The sequence below is a fragment of the Anolis carolinensis genome, chromosome 3 (assembly GCF_035594765.1).
Source record: "Anolis carolinensis isolate JA03-04 chromosome 3, rAnoCar3.1.pri, whole genome shotgun sequence".
Lineage (NCBI taxonomy): Eukaryota > Metazoa > Chordata > Lepidosauria > Squamata > Dactyloidae > Anolis > Anolis carolinensis.
The window spans coordinates 258,812,812-258,833,103 of NC_085843.1; the positions used below are offsets into that span (position 1 = coordinate 258,812,812).

Consider the following 20,292-nt stretch of genomic DNA (forward strand, 5'->3'; position numbering starts at 1 on the left):
TTATTTTTGTATGTCACCTTTGGTGTGATCAGAAGATTCTAAACAGAAGCAAGCAATGTGAGAAGGCAGGGGGTGGAAGAATGCCTTTGCCTGATGGCAACAGCAACTGTCTCACTTGGAGACTTGGAGAAGCCTTGAGGAGTGGGACCTAGAAATGTTGACTGTGCAAAACACTTTGTTCTCTTTTTCATTTGCAAAAACATGCCAGCTCTCTTTCTGTCCTTTCCCCACCTTGTTAGCAAAAATGAGCCAGCACCTGGAATGGCCAATATGCTAGTTTGAAGAAGCAGACCAAGAGAGAGACTGACAGAAGCAACCATACAGCTGCTTGGGGACTAGAAGAAACAGTGTGGTTGGTGTGACTTTTTTGTTGCAAGAGCAGCAAGATAAAAATGGGCAGGAGTGCTCTTCTTGGGAAGGAAAAAGCTAGAAGGGTGACTTCAGCAGCTAAGTAACTTGGGGCCACACAAAATAGCTTGGGGCTGTTTGGGTTGGCTGCTAGGGACCTCTGGGTTAGAAGCAAAGACTACAACTTCCATGAATCCATAGTATTGAGTCATGGCAGTTAATAGTGGTGTCAAATTGCAGTTATTGTATAGTGTAGATGGGTGCATAGTCAGTTTCTGCTGTACTGACTGAATGAATATCATGGGCCCACAGTATGACAACCAGCCATTGCTTTCTGTCATGGGTTATAGTCGCCAATGATACTGCAACAATTATAAATAATTCTGGCTAGGCTAATAAACACATTATATTTCTTTAAATCTTTAAATTAATTTTATGGCCTTTGATTCCCTTTTTAATTTAGAAGACTAATGTCTCCCTTCTTGGTATGTATGTCTAATATTTAATTACATTTATTTGAGATATTTTGGATAGGTACTTCAAGATCCATTATTTGGATGTGTGTGTGTGCTTTCATGTGCAGCAAAACAAGAGCATTCTGCTAACTCAATTACAGAATAGTCTAAACATTAATACCAACCATAAACAGAGGACTTCCTATTCAATTTTTTATGTAACAAGAATGTAAAAACATTGGAAAATTGACCCTTTTCTTCTCAAGCCATATTAAAAAATAGTTAATTTGAAATCTTTACCTGCAATCTATATTTCTAATGATGTTTGTTTCTTTAATTTAATTTCTTATCCTCCCCCTCTCCATGGTAGTTATGCTCTGAATAATGTATTAACTGAATGGTTGAAAAAAAAATCTGGAATCAGGAAATGTAATTTGTAATTTCATTTTTACTTGCTTTGGAGAATGCAAGCAGAGTGAAAAACATGAGTTTACTTGTGCTTAATTTTATTGTTCGATAAATGGTAGCTTACAAGAGATACCTGTGATCTGCTATGCATAATGGGAGTGAGGGGTACACATGTCTTGTGTATGCATTCACACAAGTAACACTGGGACCTGCCAGTAGCCTTTAAAAAATACCTGTCAATAGCCTTGAAAAAAGAACTATGGAGATGCATTCATCTTCACCTGCTGATGAATCAAGAAATCCTTCTGTGATTCACAAGTTATCATTATTTTGCATAGCAATTGTACAATGGAAAACTGGGCTGGGCCTTGCCTTTGGGCGAACTCTAGAAATTTTTGGACTCTATGGCCATATTCTAGAGGCATTTTCTCATGCTGTTTGCCTGTATCTATGCCTGGCATCTTCAGAGATTCCCTGTTTGATTCATGAAAGCAAGGAATGCCCTTATTCTATTCAATTTTTACAAAGCTGTACAACAGGCATATGGGGATGTTACTTTTGAAATGTTCATGTGTTACAATTCCTTTCAGTGTCAACCTGTATAGAGAGAAGTCATGGGAGTGGGGATCAAGAACACTTGGAGCCCTTAAGTTGTCCACTTCATTTTACAAGCCTTTCCATGGTTGTTTGTTGTGGACTATGTAACTTTCTACTGTTTACTTCATTGTATTTCACTATGATTTTAGTACAAGAGGATAATACGTTCTGCTACAATTGTAAAGCACCTTAGAATATATATATATATATATATATATATATATATATATATATATACACACACACACACACACACACACACACACATATATATACATACACACATACACACCAGATAAATAACCAAATAAAGTAAGCAAGTAAGTAAAATTTAGTGATATAAAATGTAATCTGGAGCTTGGAAATCAGTTGACAGTTTTATTAGGTGCACAAATAATATATACATTCTAAGACAGAAGTCATAGACCAGGCTTTATCTCAATTTTCCATATAATATAGGAGAAATTGACACTTTGGTCTCATGATAATTCCAGTGTAAGCATTTTTGTCCTTACTCCTCCATATCACTGTGGGAGTAAAATATTTGTGGTTACAAACTGCCCATAAGGTATGGTGCTGTGATTTAGGAATCCAATAGAAAAGTGTCATCTGATGGTTAGTGAAGATACTTAAAAGAATAATGCATAGTCCCTGCCTGTGTTTTTATGGCTATAGTGCTTTTTAAATGACAGTATTTTGCTTTGTCATCTGCCTTAGTGTTCTAAAAAAATATTCGTAAGGGCAGACAAAAAAAAATCAGGGTTGCTTTTTAAAACTGGCTTTGTGAAGAATAGCTTCATGCCCGCGCCTTGTGACCCCCTTTTATTTTGTTCTGCCTGGCTCATCTTCTGCCAAGTTAATGGATATTTACCTCTTTCTCTTTGCAAACCTAGTGGCTCTGTTTCTGCGTAAACCATTGGAAATCAGACAGTGGAAGGTGAATATAATAATGTTGCAACACTCAGGGGACTGTAAAGGGCAGGCATATTGCTTCATACAGATTAAGACACGATTGGAAAATAGTGTCTGCTATGTCCTGCCCATTAAGAATGGTTTTAAATCCCCTCTTAGGTTGATAATGTTATTTGAAATTGTTCTTGGAGGACTTTACTCAAGACCGATCAGGAAGAGCCTTCTAGTAGATCTTCCTAATGGTAGAGAACCTTGAACTTATTTCTCAGTAATGTCAGTTAAATATTTGCAGTTCATGGGTTTTCAGACTTTGTCCCAGTGAGATTCCAGATGGGGGAGGTGGAAACCTAGTCCAGCAGTCACAAGGGACAGTAGTAACAAAAATGCATGACCAGGATGGCCAGGTTGAATTAAAAACTAGGAGGATGGAATCATTGCATGGATCCACAACAAAAGAATCAGTACCCACAAAAATTAATAAAAATAAAAGGTAAGGAGATTAGTCATTGCCCACTAGCACTAGCCATCAGTAAAATAAGTATAGAAGCAAAAAACACAGACATATGGAAGATGGTTTGGGGAGAATTTCAAAACTGTAAAAACCATGGAGATGTGTGAAAACGGTACTTTAACTACAGTTTACAAAGCAACAAAAAGTAAGAACAGAAGAAAAAATAAGTTGAGAAATATGCTTTAAATATATTTAACTGCCATTCTTCCAGTACCATGAGTCTCTTTTAAGTGGGGAAAGCAGATAATATTAAGAATAAGAATAATAAATCTCTTTTGGAACTCAAATTGGATCAATCCTCCTAATGCCATAAGTATCTGTGTTATGAGTTTTACCATGCAAAGATGTTTGGAAGCTTTAAACGTAGTTTGAAGCCACTCAACCATACTGATTGTTAATTTGAAGACAGGAAATGTGACCAGTTTGGTTTGTTGATAAACAGATATGCTAAGTAATAACACAGAATGAGAGAAAGGTGATGGGGTAGGACATCTTGGAGAAATTTGACTAAACAATGTTAGAGATAGGAATTGGGCTCAATAGCTTATTAACAACACAATGAAATAAAACATTAGGTGTGGCTGGACATACACGATCTATACACATTTTATTACATTTTACCCACAATGTATTAAATTGTTTGGAACAAAGGATATAGGGATGAAAGAACGGTCAAAAATATTTTAAAAGTTGTTGGAAATTGGTTTCTCATCTGTCAGCCAACTGTGATGATGACAGTCCTAGGTCTGCAAGACTATTCACAGTTCTAGACTTTTCTGCACAAAACATTTCATGTGATTTATTTGCACAAAGAATATCATTTTCTGTTCAGAAAGGCCACATATATTGTCTATATCATGATGGCATTTTTTGGTACTCACTTTCTTGGTGGAAATTATATTTTCTACACAACATGCTCTTTCTGCACAAAATGCCCTGTTTGTTTGTTTGTTTGTTTGTTTGCATAGAAATGTCCCCAAATGGCTGATAGTTTTCAAAACTGCATGGTTTAAGATGGCTTTCTGGCAGTGATAAAAACAATGAAAGTATTTGTTATTTCTCCTTCAACAGACATTATAAATATGTTTGATGAAAAATGATTCTTCCAATAGGCCTATTTTCAACAGATCTGTCAATTTTGAGAACAGTGTATATATTTTGATACTCATTCCTCTAACACAGTGGTTCCCAAATTGTGGGTCCCCAGATGTTTGGCCTTCAATTCTGATAAACTGGCTGGGATTTCAGGGAGTTGTAGGCCAGAACATTTGGGGACCCACAGGTTAAGAACCACTGCTCTAGCAGAAGATTATCTAATTTGAAAGGGATTGTTGAAAATCTTAATTTAGGATCAGATATTGGTATATTATTGGCATCTCTCATTCACATAATGTTATCTTGACTAGTTATATCTTTGTACACTGTAAATGAAAAGACATACAGTATCTTCATTTTGTCATTCCAAAAGGGCGCTTTTTCACTGAAAGCTGATGATTGCACTATGCTCCAGGTTCATAAATCAGGAACAGAGGCAATGTTTTCATAGGCTAAATTCCAGTGACATACCAAGATTGGCTGCAGTATAGTCTGTACCTAATCACAAAGAATTTTATGTCCTAGTTAGTTAGTGCTGCCCTGTCGGTTTTTAAATTGGGGGGGGGGGGCACTTATAAGGAAATCCCAGAATTCTCTGTGTCTCTGGGAAATAGCCAAGTGTAACTGAACAAACTTAACTATAAACTACAGTTAAAAGTCCCCCAACATTTAAATGGTTTTACTGTGATTTTATCTTTGTACTGCCTTGAGATACAGGGGAAAATATAAATGTCTCAATAAACAAATAGATCTCACTGCTTCTTCCTTTTAATCATCAACCCTTTCTCAATTATTTGAGAGTAAGAGTATTTAGGTCATTCAGACTTACTTTAAAATTGTATTTTATGACACATTTTATTGAAAATACATCTGGTGGAAGGTTTGCAATCTATGGTAGCCTAAGCCAAACGAGCAGCTAGATTGTAGGCCCCATAAGACTCTTGTGGTACATTTACACTGACTGTTTACCACAGAGAGGACCCAGATCAGCTTGTGGTGGTGAAACTACACGTGGATGATCCAGGATAATGTTGGGTAAGTCCCTCTTAACACAGCCTGACTCACGTTAACCAAAGTAGTAGTTTCTGAATTCTGCCCCAGAATTTGAAGCATCCTTTGATTTTGGGCCCATTTAAGTAGTTGGTCTGGTTCCAAGATGGAACCAGACCATACATATTTACGCAGCCAACCTGTGTTTCCTGGACACAGGATGGCACTTACCATCTCCTCCCAGTCTCCTTGTTACAGTGGTCTCTGGGCAGTGTGGGTCATGCCTGTCAGTCATTGCCTACAATGATGTTGCTCAGGGGAGAGGACGAGGCAATTCCTCCTGTCCTCTTCCTCTTACTTCCTTGCCCTTGCTGATGTCACTACATGTGATGACTGACAAGACTCATGTCACATCCAGAGATTGCCACAACTAGAAAAATGGGAGGGGAATGATAGGGTGGCTGTCCAGCAGCAGCAATTCATGTTTGGGGCTGTTGGGCATTTGGGAATAGCATTTGGCCAGTGGGATGAATGTGTAATCCATCCTAGGGTGATCTGGCATATGCCACACTGAATTGGACTTGGATAAGGATTTGGGGTAGATCTGCCCTTGGTTGTTGCTTTGGGAAAGACTTAGTAAAAAATTACATGGCGAGTTATAAATTCCTTAGTAATGAAATAGTAGGACTTTGATTATGGGATGGAAAGTAATAACTTCAATTTTGCCTTTACTTCCTAAAGTGGGCTACTGGCAAGACATAAGGTTCATCTCATGTGTAAGCTTTTGTGTTGGAAGGGGGCACAATTATCTCCACTTGCCCTCCTGTTGGCTGCATTACCGTGTTCAGATACATAAGAAATGATGTCACATCACTTTTGGTTGTGACATTCAGCAAATGTATGACTGAAAATATTTTTTTAAATGGAGGAATATTGTAGGCTCTGGGGTTGGGAAAAGGCTAGCCTCAGGATACCAGTGTATGGTTTGGGATGGCCTGGCTGTACTTTCGGGTAGAATGTTATCCAAGAACCTGAGTTTTGAAAAACAAATTTGGGTCTTTTAGGACTTTGTGGGACTGCAGAGAGGCTTCATTAGTTACAAATGAATTTCACAGGCCATACTTTTCCCACTCCTAGCATATGTTATCAGAATTTTGTGCCACTTTGACTGTTGTGACTATATTATACTGAATTTTGGATTTTGTAGTTTGTTGAAGTTCTTGCAGTTTTATTCTAGAGAAACTTTAGTGCTTTAATTCAGGGGATTTATTCATCAGAGTTAAAGAGTTAACACGGACTCTGTAACACGGACTCTCTGTAAATATTTAGTGTAGACTAAAGAAACAGCCAGCTGTATTTGTAACTAACCATATAAAGCAGCAGCAATCTATAAATACCAGTTGCGTACCCCAGATCATTGCTGAGCAATAGCAGTAACAGTGTTGTCCTATTCATATATAGATAGAAGCAAGTCCCAATGTTTTCAGTTATATTTTTCCCTCAAGTAGAACTGCAGGGAAGGTTGATTGTGCAGTAGAAATTTTTCAGCCGTTAGCCTGATTGCTACACAATATATATAGCAAACCGTCTGAAGTTCATATTACTTGCTTCTCAATTAGTCAGAATTATTCAACTTTTGCTTATTTAACATAGAGTATAGCTACACTGTGCAGTTATAGGATTTTGATAATGCTTTAAATATCTAATTTTCATCCTACAGACTCCTGGGAATTGTAGTTTGAGAAGATACATAACATTTTATGCTAGAAAGTTCTGGTATTATAGCTCATGAGAGTGGAGTAGGGCTGTTTACAAGAGCATAATCCATATGGTCTCTCCAAATGACATATCCAGGATTTCTAGGATGGAGCCATGGCCATTAAAGTTGTGTGAGACTTGTGTAACTTTGCTGTGTATATACACACCTTTATGTATGTGTGTAGGTGTGTATGTGTGTATATATATGTCTTCAGATTGCCTGTCAAACTGTGGTGAACCCATTCATTTCATAGAGCTTTCTTAGGCAAGGAATACTCAAAGGCCATTTTGTCTGTTGTATCATATTTACCTCCGAGGTTGCCATTTACGGATATTTTGGATTTTGATGATACACAGTAGCTTTTCCATACCTACGTATCAAATATGAATCTATATGAGGAAAAAAAAACCCACCACTCTTTTTCATTCTTTACTTTTGTGGATTGTGCGTGTCAAGTGAGCTTTGAGAATACAGAGTGAGAGACAGAAAGAGAAAATGTAATGCTAGAGCAGAGATTTCCAAGCTCTGTGTTATGACATGATAGCGTGTCGACTGCAGTGTACAGGTGTGATGCACAAATATAACGAGAAACCCCTCAGTCTATATGAAATAACCAATAAATCATATATTTTAAAATATATAAATCAAAGTTTTTCATGAGACATGATGTGACCCCATACATTTTATTATTACAATTTATGTATATGTCTGTATCTCTTATACGGAGTTGATTTAACTTCTGGTTTGCTAGTAAAATTGAATTACTGTGTCAAGAAATGATGCATGTAAAAAATGGTGTGTCACCAGCATTAAATGTTTGGAAAGCTCTGTGCTAGAGAATAAGAAAACAGTGAAGATGTTGTTCTTTTTAGAGCTAAATAAGTGAGAATAAAACAGTATTAACTTTGCATATGTCCTTTTGAGTTAATTTGGTTTATAAAATTTACAGCAGCTCTCCTTTCTCCCAAGGGCTAAGAAATACTGCAGTTGTTTGCTTCTATGAATAATAATCATTACCATTTTCATCCTCCCCCCTCCACCCCTTGCAAAGACTGTCCCAACTAGTAAAATGCAAAGCAAACTGCTCCTTTCAAGAAGCCATCTTGAGGCATAAACTCCTGAGGAGGGTATGTGAATATGAGCCTCAGTAGCAGTAGGCACTTTCCTGGTGCTATCTCTTTAATTCGGAAGTGTAGCTCTGAAGCGTATCATGTTGCTCAAATCAGATTGCCTGCTTGATATTTCAGATTACTGTGAAAGCATCGTTTGATCCCTGCAGATTGGCTTGTGTTGTGTTGCCAGGCATCCCCGACAGCACTACGGTTTCCACCTCCCCTTGTACGACCTGAGTTTTTGCTTGTGGGGAGGGGGAGTGGGGAAGGGATTTGTTGTTTGTATCTAACCTGCCCAGGCTATATATACTGGCAGTCTCTCTGCTGACAGCACAAAATAGTTGCACAGCGCTTAAAGGAAAGTGCTGCTTTTACTCGAGGAAGGCAGGACTTCTAGTTCAGAAGGAAGTGAATTGGATAGGTCAGGAGACCGTACCATTTGTGAACTCCCCTTTTCCTTTTATATTCATCTGTCAGATACAGTAGGCGTGCTCTGTGCTTGCTGTGCTCGATGCAAAGCAGGGGAAAAAAAGCAGTCTTAAAGAGAGAGAGAGAGAAAGAATGAGCTGCAGTCGCTTCTTTCCTTTCGTTCTTTTTTAAAAAAATATTATTCCTCTCTCTTCCTCCTCCTGTCTGGGCACTTGTCCCTAAGTTGGAAGCTGTTTGAAAACTAACATGGTTTAATCCTCTAACTGCATGTTGGGTAAATTCAAAACCCACATGGTTGTCCTCTTGCAGTGCGATAAGTCGCATCCGATGGACATTTTCTCTGCTTATAGCATAGTAATGAATGTCTGAGAGGCGCGACCTTTCATAAGACAGCCCACACTATTGGCTTCCTGCCCAGAATATTGCTGCAACCCTATCTGTGATTGGTTATCTCCTGATCATGCATTGCTTCAGAAGGGGAAATCGGCTCCGTTTTTAATAAAATCTACGATGGCTGTCTGCAATATGCTGTACTGTAAGTATTTTGTTTGAGTCAGGAAAGAGTGTCATGCTGTGCAGTAGTAGATGGAGGGAGCACATGGCGACGTGATTATGCTGTGAGACATCAGTGAAATGCTGCTTGGTAAATTTTAACATATCTGTTTTTTCTACAGGTTGGTACTAAGAAGTGCCTTTCCTGACGTCTCTGCTGCTTGGAACCGCTTCTAGAGCAGTCCCTGCTTTTTGCCTTGCTTGCTGCCAGCTAGACTGCGACGACAGCACATCTACCCTCCACCTCTAGTCCAGCCACCCCTCCCCTCATTTCTACTTCTAATCAAGAGAAAGAGCTCTAAGCGTCCAGCATTGCCCTAGGCTGCTTTAGTTATTCTCATAGAAGTAAAAGTTTGCTGGAAAAGTGACCTGCCTTCTGCCAGAAAGGAAAAAAAATTAAAGAGAGGAGAAAAAAAATCTTCGATTTGTTGCTCTAAACTGCTGCCTCTGTCTGTGCCAAACTAATCAATACCAATTGCACCACACCAAAAATTCAAAATTAAATTATTAATAATTATTGCAAATTCAGCTGTGTGGAGATCACCTTTCAGACAACTTTTCCTGACAGCAGCTTGGAAATTCTGTGTCAAAGGGTCTGCCACGTTTTGCTGCTTGCATTTTGGGCTCCAATTTGGCACTTGGAACGAGTAAATGAGAGCACAAGGCTCTTTCCAGGCCACACTTTTAAATGCTGATTTTACTTAACAATCTTAGCATTTCTCGAAGTACAAGAAACCCTCCCCTTCTTTCGATTGAGAGTTTCATGCTGTGACTTTCTAGTGGAAACCTTTTCCTTGCTGTTGCAACCACACGATTTTACATCTTTTAACATTGGGCTTGGGGTTTGGGGAAATATTTTGGAGGTGACATTTTTCATCGTTTTGAGTCTTATCAGTTTGGCCTTCTTCTTCTTTTTAATTTGTTCATTTCATTGACAATTTTTAACTACCTGTAAAATCTAAACATGGCTGTAAGTGTCACACCAATCCGGGACACAAAATGGCTAACACTGGAAGTGTGTCGAGAGTTCCAAAGAGGGACTTGCTCACGACCAGATACGGAATGTAAATTTGCACATCCATCGAAAAGCTGCCAAGTTGAAAATGGACGCGTAATCGCCTGCTTTGATTCATTGAAAGTGAGTAAATGCAATTTCTTTACAAGGCTACATCACAGTGATGATTGAAACCTGAAAACCTTGGAAGTTTTGGTAATATTTATCCCCCTTCTCCCCATCTTAATGCGATTTTCACCCCTTTAATTTGATTGATATTTCAAATTATGGAGATTGTGGGCATTATCTGTTTTCTTTAGGTGTTATAGGTCATGCTCTGTTTTCTTGAACGTGTTCCTGCATCTATGTTCTAGTATCATAGGATATCTTTGTTACTGTAAAATGCACCACTTTGCAAATTCAAGAAGAGTCACAGTGTAGGTACTAGAGAAAGCAAGTGAAGAGTCAGATGCTATCTTAAAAACTAACAAATTGGCTGATGCATACATTATTACAGGCTTGAGTCATTTTTGGTAGATGCATCTGGTGAAAGAGGCCTTGTCCTACTTCAAAAGTTCATTCTGCAGTAAATTTGTGCATATTTAGAACGTGGAAAACTCTAGTTTAGTTTTTTAAAATAGAAGAGTAGACTGCAAGTACTGCTTGTGTGTGTGCCTGTTTGTGGAAGAGAAGCCTCCCGAATAGCTCACTAGGTCTGTGAGTAGATTTGGATTTTTTTTTTTGTCTCTGATCAGCACATAAAACATTAAAGGTTTGTGATTCTTTGCTCCTTGAATTGTGTCAGATTTTAAGGAAACACCTGACTACCATTTTTAGGGAAGTGATAATTCATATATGTTTCAGCTTTGAAAAGCATATTTATATAGTGACTGTATTATACATATATTACTGCCTCAGTATACCTGGTGGTTTGAGTTGTGTGGAGCTGCTGTTGTCAAGTACAGTAGAGTCTCACTTATCCAACATAAATGGGTCAGCAGAACATTGGATAAGCAAAAAATGTTGGATAATAAGGAAGGATTAAGGAAAAGCCTATTAAACGCCAAATTACGTTATGATTTTACAAAGTAAGCACCAAAAAATCATATTTTACAACAAGTCTGCCACTTGTTTGGAAGCATGGCTGCACTTTTGTTGTTGGGCATGTTGGCCTGCTGCACGTTCTGCCTAGAGAAACAGCTATGGATCAGGGTGGGAGGCAGACTGTGTTGGATAATACAGAATGTTGGATGAGTGAGACTCTACTGTATATTTCTACTTTCAGTAGTCAGTTATGAACACATAACTGGCCTAGTCTCTTCTCCTTGGAATCCTCAATTTGTTTTGTGCAGATCATACAAAGTACAAAGAGGGCCCTTTTGTTATTACCAGTTGGAGAGATCCATGAAATCAGTTGCCCTTACTGAAATCAGCAATTAGCTAAGTCTCATTGATTCAGTGAGTCTACTGTAGCTTGAAATAATGAACAAATCCATGTATTACAGTGCAATCCTGTGTATCCTTATTTGAGAGACAACCTTATTGAACATGTTGTAAGTTACTTTCAAATCCATTGTATTGTTTATCTTAACATAACAAAGATTTTTCTTGGCAACTCTAAAGTAAATCCCAAAACAAAGCTATCATGAGGTTTTGGCAAAATTTGTTTGGAGTAGGCAGATTGGCACTTCCTTCTTCCGAGGCTGAGAAAGTACTACTTGCTCAAGGTCACCTAGCGACTTTCCATGGCTGAGTGGATTTGAATCCTAGTCTTTCCGAGTCCAAGGCCAACAGTCAAATTACTATATTAAGTATGGGCATCCCATCCTAAATTTCATCCAGGTGATTTAAATGGAATGGATTGGATTTTAATCTAAATACATCTGTTTCATTGTATTTTCCATCTGCTCAAGAATCAAAGTAAGTTTTTATGTTTCAGAAAATAATAAGAAATGTATATGGAAAGTAATGTATTTGGATAATGCACACAGGAGAAATGCTGGCAATGTTTAAGCCTGATCTTAGACAAAGTAGAAGCTACAGGAAAAATTGGAGTTTTTGATTGTTTTCGTTAAAATGAATAGTGATGATGTACGTTGTCATATTTGTACCTGTATTTTTTTGAAAGACTAGTCTTCAATTTCATCTTGTTTATGACTGAATTTGTTTATGCTGATTGACTGGACAGAGGTTGGTGACAGTAACTGTAGGGAAAGCTGATTCTTTGCTTGTTTGTTTTAGTGAGTGAGTGCCATGCCCAATCATTTGAGTGTGTGATACTCCAGGTCAGTTTAGATTTTCTTGTTGTGGAATAGACCTCAAATCAAAGGGATTATGTTGCTTTTATGATTATGAAGTCATTTTGTCTGTGCCTGCATTTCTGGATTATTTAGAATTGATAAATAGATTTTTTTTAAAGTTCATAGGAAGTTGTCTAAGCTGATGATGCCATTTAATTTTGCTGCCTTGTGACCTTCATCATCTGTATGTTTAAAGGCTATATGTATCCTCTGCCAGGTTGTGCTGCTTGATGATACCTGCCCATTCAAATGGCGCATGTCTGGGGTAATTAGAAAGGCAGCAACAACAGCAGTAATGTGAATGTACCAAAATAGTCAGTACTGTGGTTTAACTATGAAAAAGCAATGTAGTTATCATAATGTAAATCATTATAGTATTATCATAGCAATTTTTTGCTTTTACAATAAGCACAAAATTATGTCTTTAAAGTTACAGTTGAGTTAAATTCTGCAGAAGCACCACATGTCTTTTGGGCCTATCCTGTGCATTGGTAACTGGAAGAGAAACTTTGTGTGTGTGTCCAGCTGCCACATCTGGTGACCTAATGCTTATTTATATTAAGACTTTGCTGCACTAGTTATAGATCTTTAACTCTGCCTCATTTATAACTGTGTGCATTTTACTGATTGACTGGACAGTCAGTCAATAGTCTCTTGTCTGGTCCCCTTTGGTGAAATGAGAATTGCCATGTCATGCTAGTTTGGGAAGCTTTTGTAAACTTATAAGAGAGGTGCTTCTGTTTCATTCCTCATCTGTGAGACCACAAATATTTTATTTATTTTATATCCTGTCTCTTAGTTTAACTAAGAGTCTAAGAAGCATATAATGATAGGATGACATAGAAAAGTTTGAAATGTCAACGCAAAGTTAAACACTGCAATGGATTGTGCAAAAAGTCTGCAGCAACAGTCGATATTAAAAGGAGTAGATGCTTAGAAGATTGGTGTAAATAAAAATAAAAATGCCATTGCTTAGTGCTGAAAAGACAAGATGTTTTGTGAGAAGTATCATTTTCTGGAAAGGAGGTATAGTTTGGGAAAATTACTTTGTGGGACTACAGGTCTAGCCTGCATGCCTACCCCAAAGAGTAACCTTTCTATTCCTTGGGAGAGAGTGGACTGCTACCACTGAAAGGGTCCTTTTGTTTGTCACTGTCTACAGAAGGGAATGACAATAAAGAAAGACTTCTGAAGGTTATCATAGTCCCTGAACAAATTCATGTGGGACTGGATAGTTCTTTAGTTATTTCAACTCCATGCTATGTAGGTTGTTAAATGTCAAAGCAAGCATTTTGAATTGTGTTTGGAATAGTACTAATACTCAGTGAACAGTCTATTCTGTATAACAAGTCCCAGGTAATAGTCAGAACAGCTGTATTTTGAAGTCACTGAAATTAGCCAGTAGCCTTTAAAAGCATGTATGACGTTATGTATGGTGCACTACAATAGTCTAAACTGGGGCTTGCTAGACAATGGCTAGCTTGTCTGTGCGGATGTCACACAGCTAGATAACAGCTGTAGGTAGGTAAAGATGCTTTGTGTCACTGATTCCACTTAATCTTCTTAAGTTTAACAGCATCTCCAAGCCGCAAAAGTAATCTAGCATGAAATTACTCACATGGATATATATGTGGGACCAAATGAGCCTGTAAATGTTTTTGTAGGCTAGTAACTTTTGTGGCTTATTGGCATGGCTAGTGTGTGTGGCCAGTCACCATGGGAGAAAGCAGCCTAATTCCTTTCACATTTTGGTTTAATTACATTATTCAAGGTTCAGTTGGGCCAGTGGTAAAGAATAGATTTACCAGCTATTTATGGACTTGACATACTTCTGCTTCATCATGGGATAAGTGGCTCCAAGTTGGTTCACATGTGTTACCTTAGCTGACTTTCTTCACAGGCCTATAAAGAGACATTTGCTTTGTCAGCAGACACAAGTAAAAATTGTATCTGGGGAAAAAACCACACCAATGACAAGATGTTGGTTATTGCCGAGTCTTAGGCTATATGTGCATACTTGCAGTCAAATTCTTAAACACCTTTATGAACCTTTATCCTGATATTTTGTGTTTTTATTAACCCTTAAAATATTTAGAGAACTGATTAGACTGCTTGCATGAGAATTTTGTTGGGACAAAATATATAATTATAGGAAACCATGGGATCTTTATACTGCTTGTGCCAGTGTGCCACTCACACCAACATGTAAATGTGTGTGACAAATATAGCTTTCAATAAGCAGTGTGCTATAATTGTAACCTCCAGGATGCACACATGGGTTAATTCAAAATCTGAGAAGCAATGATGCAGAGTGATTTATTTTGATGCTACTGTTTTTATTCATTATGCAGTGTTTTATTGCTTTTAAAACAAGCTGTCTTGTAGAGAGGTTTTCTAAGCAGTGGAACATGAATTTATAAAATACATATATATACAATCATACATAGCACAAAGATTATTAAGGAATGAAGTATAGGCCAGTCATCAAAAGTGACTTTCTTAGTTAAAAAGAAAGCTGATGAATACTGAGTCAGTTCTGTGTGGACGAGAGGGAGTTTGTCCATTACCTTTTTTCACATAAACCACAATCTCTTCATTGTTTTCAATATGTTCTTGAATAACGTCTCTGTCCTTGGATGTGAACACAAGTCCATGGAGACCAGTCATTATTCGGGAACTGCAGAGCACTTGAGACAGAGATATTCCACAGATATTTTCAGTTCTAACACCTCAGCTAATTATTTTCACTCATTTGCTTATTTAGAACATCACATACATAACACTGCCCTACTTTCTCCCATATAATAGAGAAACTATAATACATATATTGGGCTGTAGGAAAAATTCTCTAAAAGTCCTAATATGACAGACAATTATTAATTAAGCATCAGCATTAATTTTAAATTCCTTCTCTTTAACTGTATTTTGAATTGAGAGTGGCATCTTAATATATGTTGAAAGTCAAAGCTGAAGAGAGAATCCACCAGAAGAACTTGAATTGTTCAGAACTGATCCACATGGCCATGAATATTAAGTTCTGATTGAAACAGAGCACATTTTGCCAGTCAGCCTTTTGTAAGATCAGTAACGGTGTTGCATGCAGTCATGCCGGTCACATGACCTTGGAGGTGAAATAATGAGCACCAACCCCCCCCCCCCCCAAGTTGGACACGACTAGACTTAATGTCAGGGGAAAATCTTTACCTTTACCTTAATTTCTGATTATCTTCAGTTGTTTCTTCAGTTGGTGTTTTTTATCTGTAAGTAGAATGTCAGAGACAACAAGATCAAGTGTAGAGAGGAAAAGTTGCAGGAACTGGGTATATTTCGTCTGGAGAAGATGATCATAACCCTCACATATTTGAAGGGCTATCTCAGAGCAAATAGTAAGGTTGTTTGGTCAACCAGAAATCTAGCAATAGGTTCAGAACTACTTATTTCTGTAGTTGACAGATGTAGATGAAGTTGCAAATTTTGTCTTACTGCATCATAATATGGGAAAAGGCATTTCTTTTCACCAATATGTTCAGAAGTTAGCTTCTTGCAATCATCTATAGTGTGCCTTCATTTGTTAATAAAAGGTATGTGTTAGAGGCCTCCATGAGAGTCAAAATGAATAGACCTGCTGTTGAAACAGAGCAAAATTTATATTTCTAAAACTCTGTTCATCAGTGTGTCTTAATATGAACATATTTGATGAAATGTATGTGCTGCTAGGGGGAAGTGTGAATATCAAGACTGAAAGATCTCTCTTTAGCTATTTCTGCAGGGTTAGCAGAACAGTAAGAATAGTTCCATAGCATAAGCTGCCACAGAGAAGTATCTGGTTTTTGTTATTTGTTGTTTTTGTTTTTGTACTGGCTGATGTAGTTGCTCTTTGAGATAGACTCTGGAGAAGGAACTTCAGAGAACATATAAATCCGAAAGGGGGATCAAATTGAAGAAGATATCTGAGATAACCAGTATCTATGCTGTAAAGGTCAAGAACAACACTTTGAATTGAGTTTGGGAACAAACTGGCAGCCAGTGTAGCGGTCTCAAAATAGGTGAAACATGAGAGTATTTGTCCATGCCTGTCAACAGGCAGGGTGCCATATTTTGCATTAGCTGAAGATGCTAAACTGTTTTTGTAAGCCATTTTCCCTCTCAGGTTCATTGCAGTAGTCACCCTGTAAGCAACCAAAGCAAAAGCATCCATATTGATCTCAAAATTTATGGGAGGCTGCAAGTAAAGATTTCAGATATGTGGGTTAGGCTTTTGTGAATTTGATTATTCAGGGATTTGATTAAGATTTTCTCTCTAGGAGTCCCTAGGGCCTCCAGTGGATATTAGCTTCAATCTGGAAGCCCTAGAGCAGTGGTTCTCAAACTGGAATCCCCAGATGTTTTTGGCCTTCAACCCTCAGAAATCTCAACAGCTGGTAAACTGGCTGGGACTTCTGGGAGTTGTAGGCCAAAAACATCTGGGGACCCCAGGTTGAGAACCACTGCCCTAGAGATTTCTTGAGAGACATTGTCTCAAATTCTTTATTTGCAGTTTTTCATTTTTGTGGGGGTCCTATGGCTCTAGGGAATCTAACCAAAATCACTGTGGTCGGCTGGCTATACTCAGAATTTGGAAGAGTTTTCTTTTTAGACTACACCCCTCAGTAGCCATGCTAACCATAGATTCTGGGAATTGTGGAAAATTTTGTGCCTTTTTGCAATTGAGGACTACTGGCATAAAACATTTGTTTGTTCAAGCCATGAAATGCAAATATCTTGAGGTCCGTGTTTTGTTGAAAAAAGTGAGTATTCTTTACATCCTTAGCTAATAACTATTGTTGTAAAAATATTATTAAACCATTAAGTTGTAGATAGTTTAACTGTCTCTGAAATTCATATAAAATAGCTCAAAGGCTCATGATTCATATTGAGAAGAACATCAAATACATCTCTGTTATAGAAGTTTAGTAAAATTAGCAATACAAGTTATCACTGAGCGAGATATTAGAAAAAAACCCTATAATAATAACTGAAGTGACAACTTCAGGTTGAAAAAGCTACAATCCATTAGTAAGCTAGTCTGAAGAAGAAAAAATGAGCAAGGTAAGGTAAAACAAAAAAGGCTTGCAGTTCTTGCCTAGGAGGTGCATTTGAGTATGAGATTGATATAGCCCAGTGTGCTTTTGCTAATTTTAGAATATTGTACAGGCAAAACTAACACTTTCTGAGTGGACCTTGCGAAATAGCAGAACCCTCAGCTGTGCTGTTTCAGTCCTTGGCCAGGTTCCCAGGTAGTGCTGTATTTAATATACTGTAGCAGGGATTCTGATTTAAAAGGGAGAAGTGCAATTTAACGTTAGGCAAAACGATGAAATAAGTCGATAAAGAAAGAGCAGGGACCGTAACCCAGAACATGGAAAAGCATTATTTTGGCTTGCATTTCCCAGAATTCCCCTGGCAAGGTGGAATTCTGGGAGTTGTTGTCCAGAATGTAACTATTACTAACTGTGTCATCTGCATAGAGATGGCACTGAACTCCAAAACTCCAGATGACCTCACCCAGTGGTTTCATGTAGATATTAAAGAGCATGGGCAATAGAATGGAACCCCACAGGCCAATGGCCAGGGGTCCGAGCAGGTGTCTCCCAGCTTCACCAACTGGGTACGATCCTCCAGGAAGGAGCGGAGCCACTGCAGTGCAGTGCTCCCAAAACCCATTCCAGAGAGCCATCCTAGAAGGATAGCATGATCGATAGTATCAAAAGCTGCTGAGAAGGCTAAGAGACCAATAAGCACGCACTCCCCTTGTCTAACTCTCTGCGGAGGTCATCCACCAAGGTGACCAAACCCGTCTCCATGCCGTGGCCAGGCCTGAAACCAGACTGTGATGGATCAAGGTAATCTGTTTCATCCAAGAACCCCTAGAGCTGGGTTACTATGTTTGCTAGTTTCCTGTTACTTGAAATAAACTTAGGCTGCAACCTCAGTTTAAAAATCATCTGAGAAAGAAGCTTCCCTTTGCAAAGTATTTTTATACTTGCCCAGCCTCCTTTTCCTCCTTGCCCTTTCTCTAGATGGAAGGGTTTTTTTTAGCAGGATAGGGTTAAAAGAAGGACTGGAGAAACAGACTTTCAGCACTCTAGGAGTAGCTTGTCTGCAGTAAAATAGGCAATAAAGCGTGAGGTTGGGAATAATTGGATTCTGTTCTAGTTGGTCATTGCAGCCATGTGTACCATCATGCAACATGCAAGGTAAACTGCAGTTGCCTCCAGAATCTCTAAATGAGCATGCATTAATAGCAAATAACGGGGAAAGTGAAAACAGATTAGTTTTTCTTTCCTTCTACTTTCAGCACTTTTGAAAATCATAGCTACATAGATACGGTTACAAAAATAACAGTCATAAGAATAATAGGGTTTTGTGAAGAAGGAATCATCCCTAGATGCATTTGGAAGAAGGTGGGCTCTAGAAAATGCAGAGTGGTTTGTTTCTTTTGGCAAGACTTACTTGACCCATTGATTTCATTTCACATGTATATATTGTTAGTATTGAATAAAATATTTTCTGAAACATGATGAACTACTCTTCTTGTTGTTCAGGAATCTACCACTATTTTATTTATTCCTCTGATCCCAAATTTCATGTCAAAAAGAGAATACCCAGAAACATATCTGCGTTGTGAGGGTACTTCCAGAGATGGGGAAAACCCACTCTGGAGCATGTTTAAAAAACTCAATTCAGCATGGACATCTCCAGAAAAAGTCTGACAGGGCCCACATTTTGATCCCTGTCAGGAAGGGCCCTGATATATATCTGTACTCATTTACCTGGAAGTATGCTCTTGAAAATTTTGGGACTTCCCTGTTATGGTACTTACTCAACAGTAGTCTGCTTACATTGGAATCTACATGTTCCTTGTATGGTGCATACATGACTCTTTAGTCTTACAGCCCTTCCAGACAGGCCCAAAATGTGAGAGCTGTCTTACTTTTACCTGAGGCATTCAAATACTGTTAATGCTTCAAGTAAAACCAAATCAATACCAAGAAAACTGGGTTTTCTCAGTTTGCTTCACATTAATTAAACACCTGGAAATATCCGGACCTTAAGCTAAGATCTAGATCTTTCCTGGTATGGGCCCTGTTGGGATTGACTCCCGGGACTGCTTCTGGAGTCCTGGGGGTCAGTCACCACAGCATCCTGGTTCTTAGGGCTCCTGGAGCACAAAGGAGAAGAAGGGTGCCTTACCCCTACCCTCCAGCCCCCCATTTCCCCCCAAAAATCGTACTGGTGGTACCAGCCAGCAGCACAATCCCTCTGGATAGTCCTCTTGACATGCAAAAATTGTGCTTCAGGAGGTGAGGGGGTCAAGCCGCTCTGGTAAGGGTTTTTTTTTGGGGGGGGGAATGGAGGGCTAGAGGGGGCTGTCTTGGGTCAGCGTTTGGTTGACCAGGGTTGGCATCTAGCCACTTCTCAAGGGAAAACTTGGGGTTTGGGTTTGGGCAGGGGACAGAAATCTGGGAGGAAGCAGATTATTTTATTCCACTTTGTTTCAGGTTTTAGAAAAGTGTAGAAGGGCCCTTAGAGTGTGGAACATCTGAAAATGTGTATTGTGAGGAATGGCTTAGGGAGCTAGATATGTTTAGCCTGGAGAATAAAAGATTGAGATGTGATATGATAGCCAACTTTTAAATTCCTGAAGCAATGTCATGTTGAAGAAGGAGCACACTAGCTTTCTGGTGCCCCAGGGTGTAGAACATGAAAGAATGCATTCAAATCACAAGAAATGAAATTCTGTTGAAGCATTAGGAAGAAAGCCTTGACTGAAAGAACCGTTAAACAACA

At 38.5% G+C, this 20,292-nt stretch overlaps 1 protein-coding gene across 15 annotated transcripts in view; it reads left to right on the forward strand.

The window, feature by feature from the left end:
• mbnl1 (muscleblind like splicing regulator 1) overlaps positions 1-20,292 on the forward strand; it is a 221,611-nt gene that overhangs the window by 31,706 nt on the left and 169,613 nt on the right. For 11 of the 15 annotated variants that reach the window (XR_010004769.1, XR_010004768.1, XM_016992049.2 and 8 more), the window contains exon 2: positions 9,291-10,306. The exons of 1 other annotated variant lie outside the window; for it this stretch is intronic. Coding sequence is in view for 10 of the 14 variants with exons in the window: in XM_016992049.2 (XP_016847538.1) it covers positions 10,133-10,306 (174 nt within the window). In the remaining 4 variants the exon portion in view is untranslated. 3 more of the 15 variants (XM_008106144.3, XM_008106150.3, XM_016992053.2) reach the window with 3 other exon arrangements.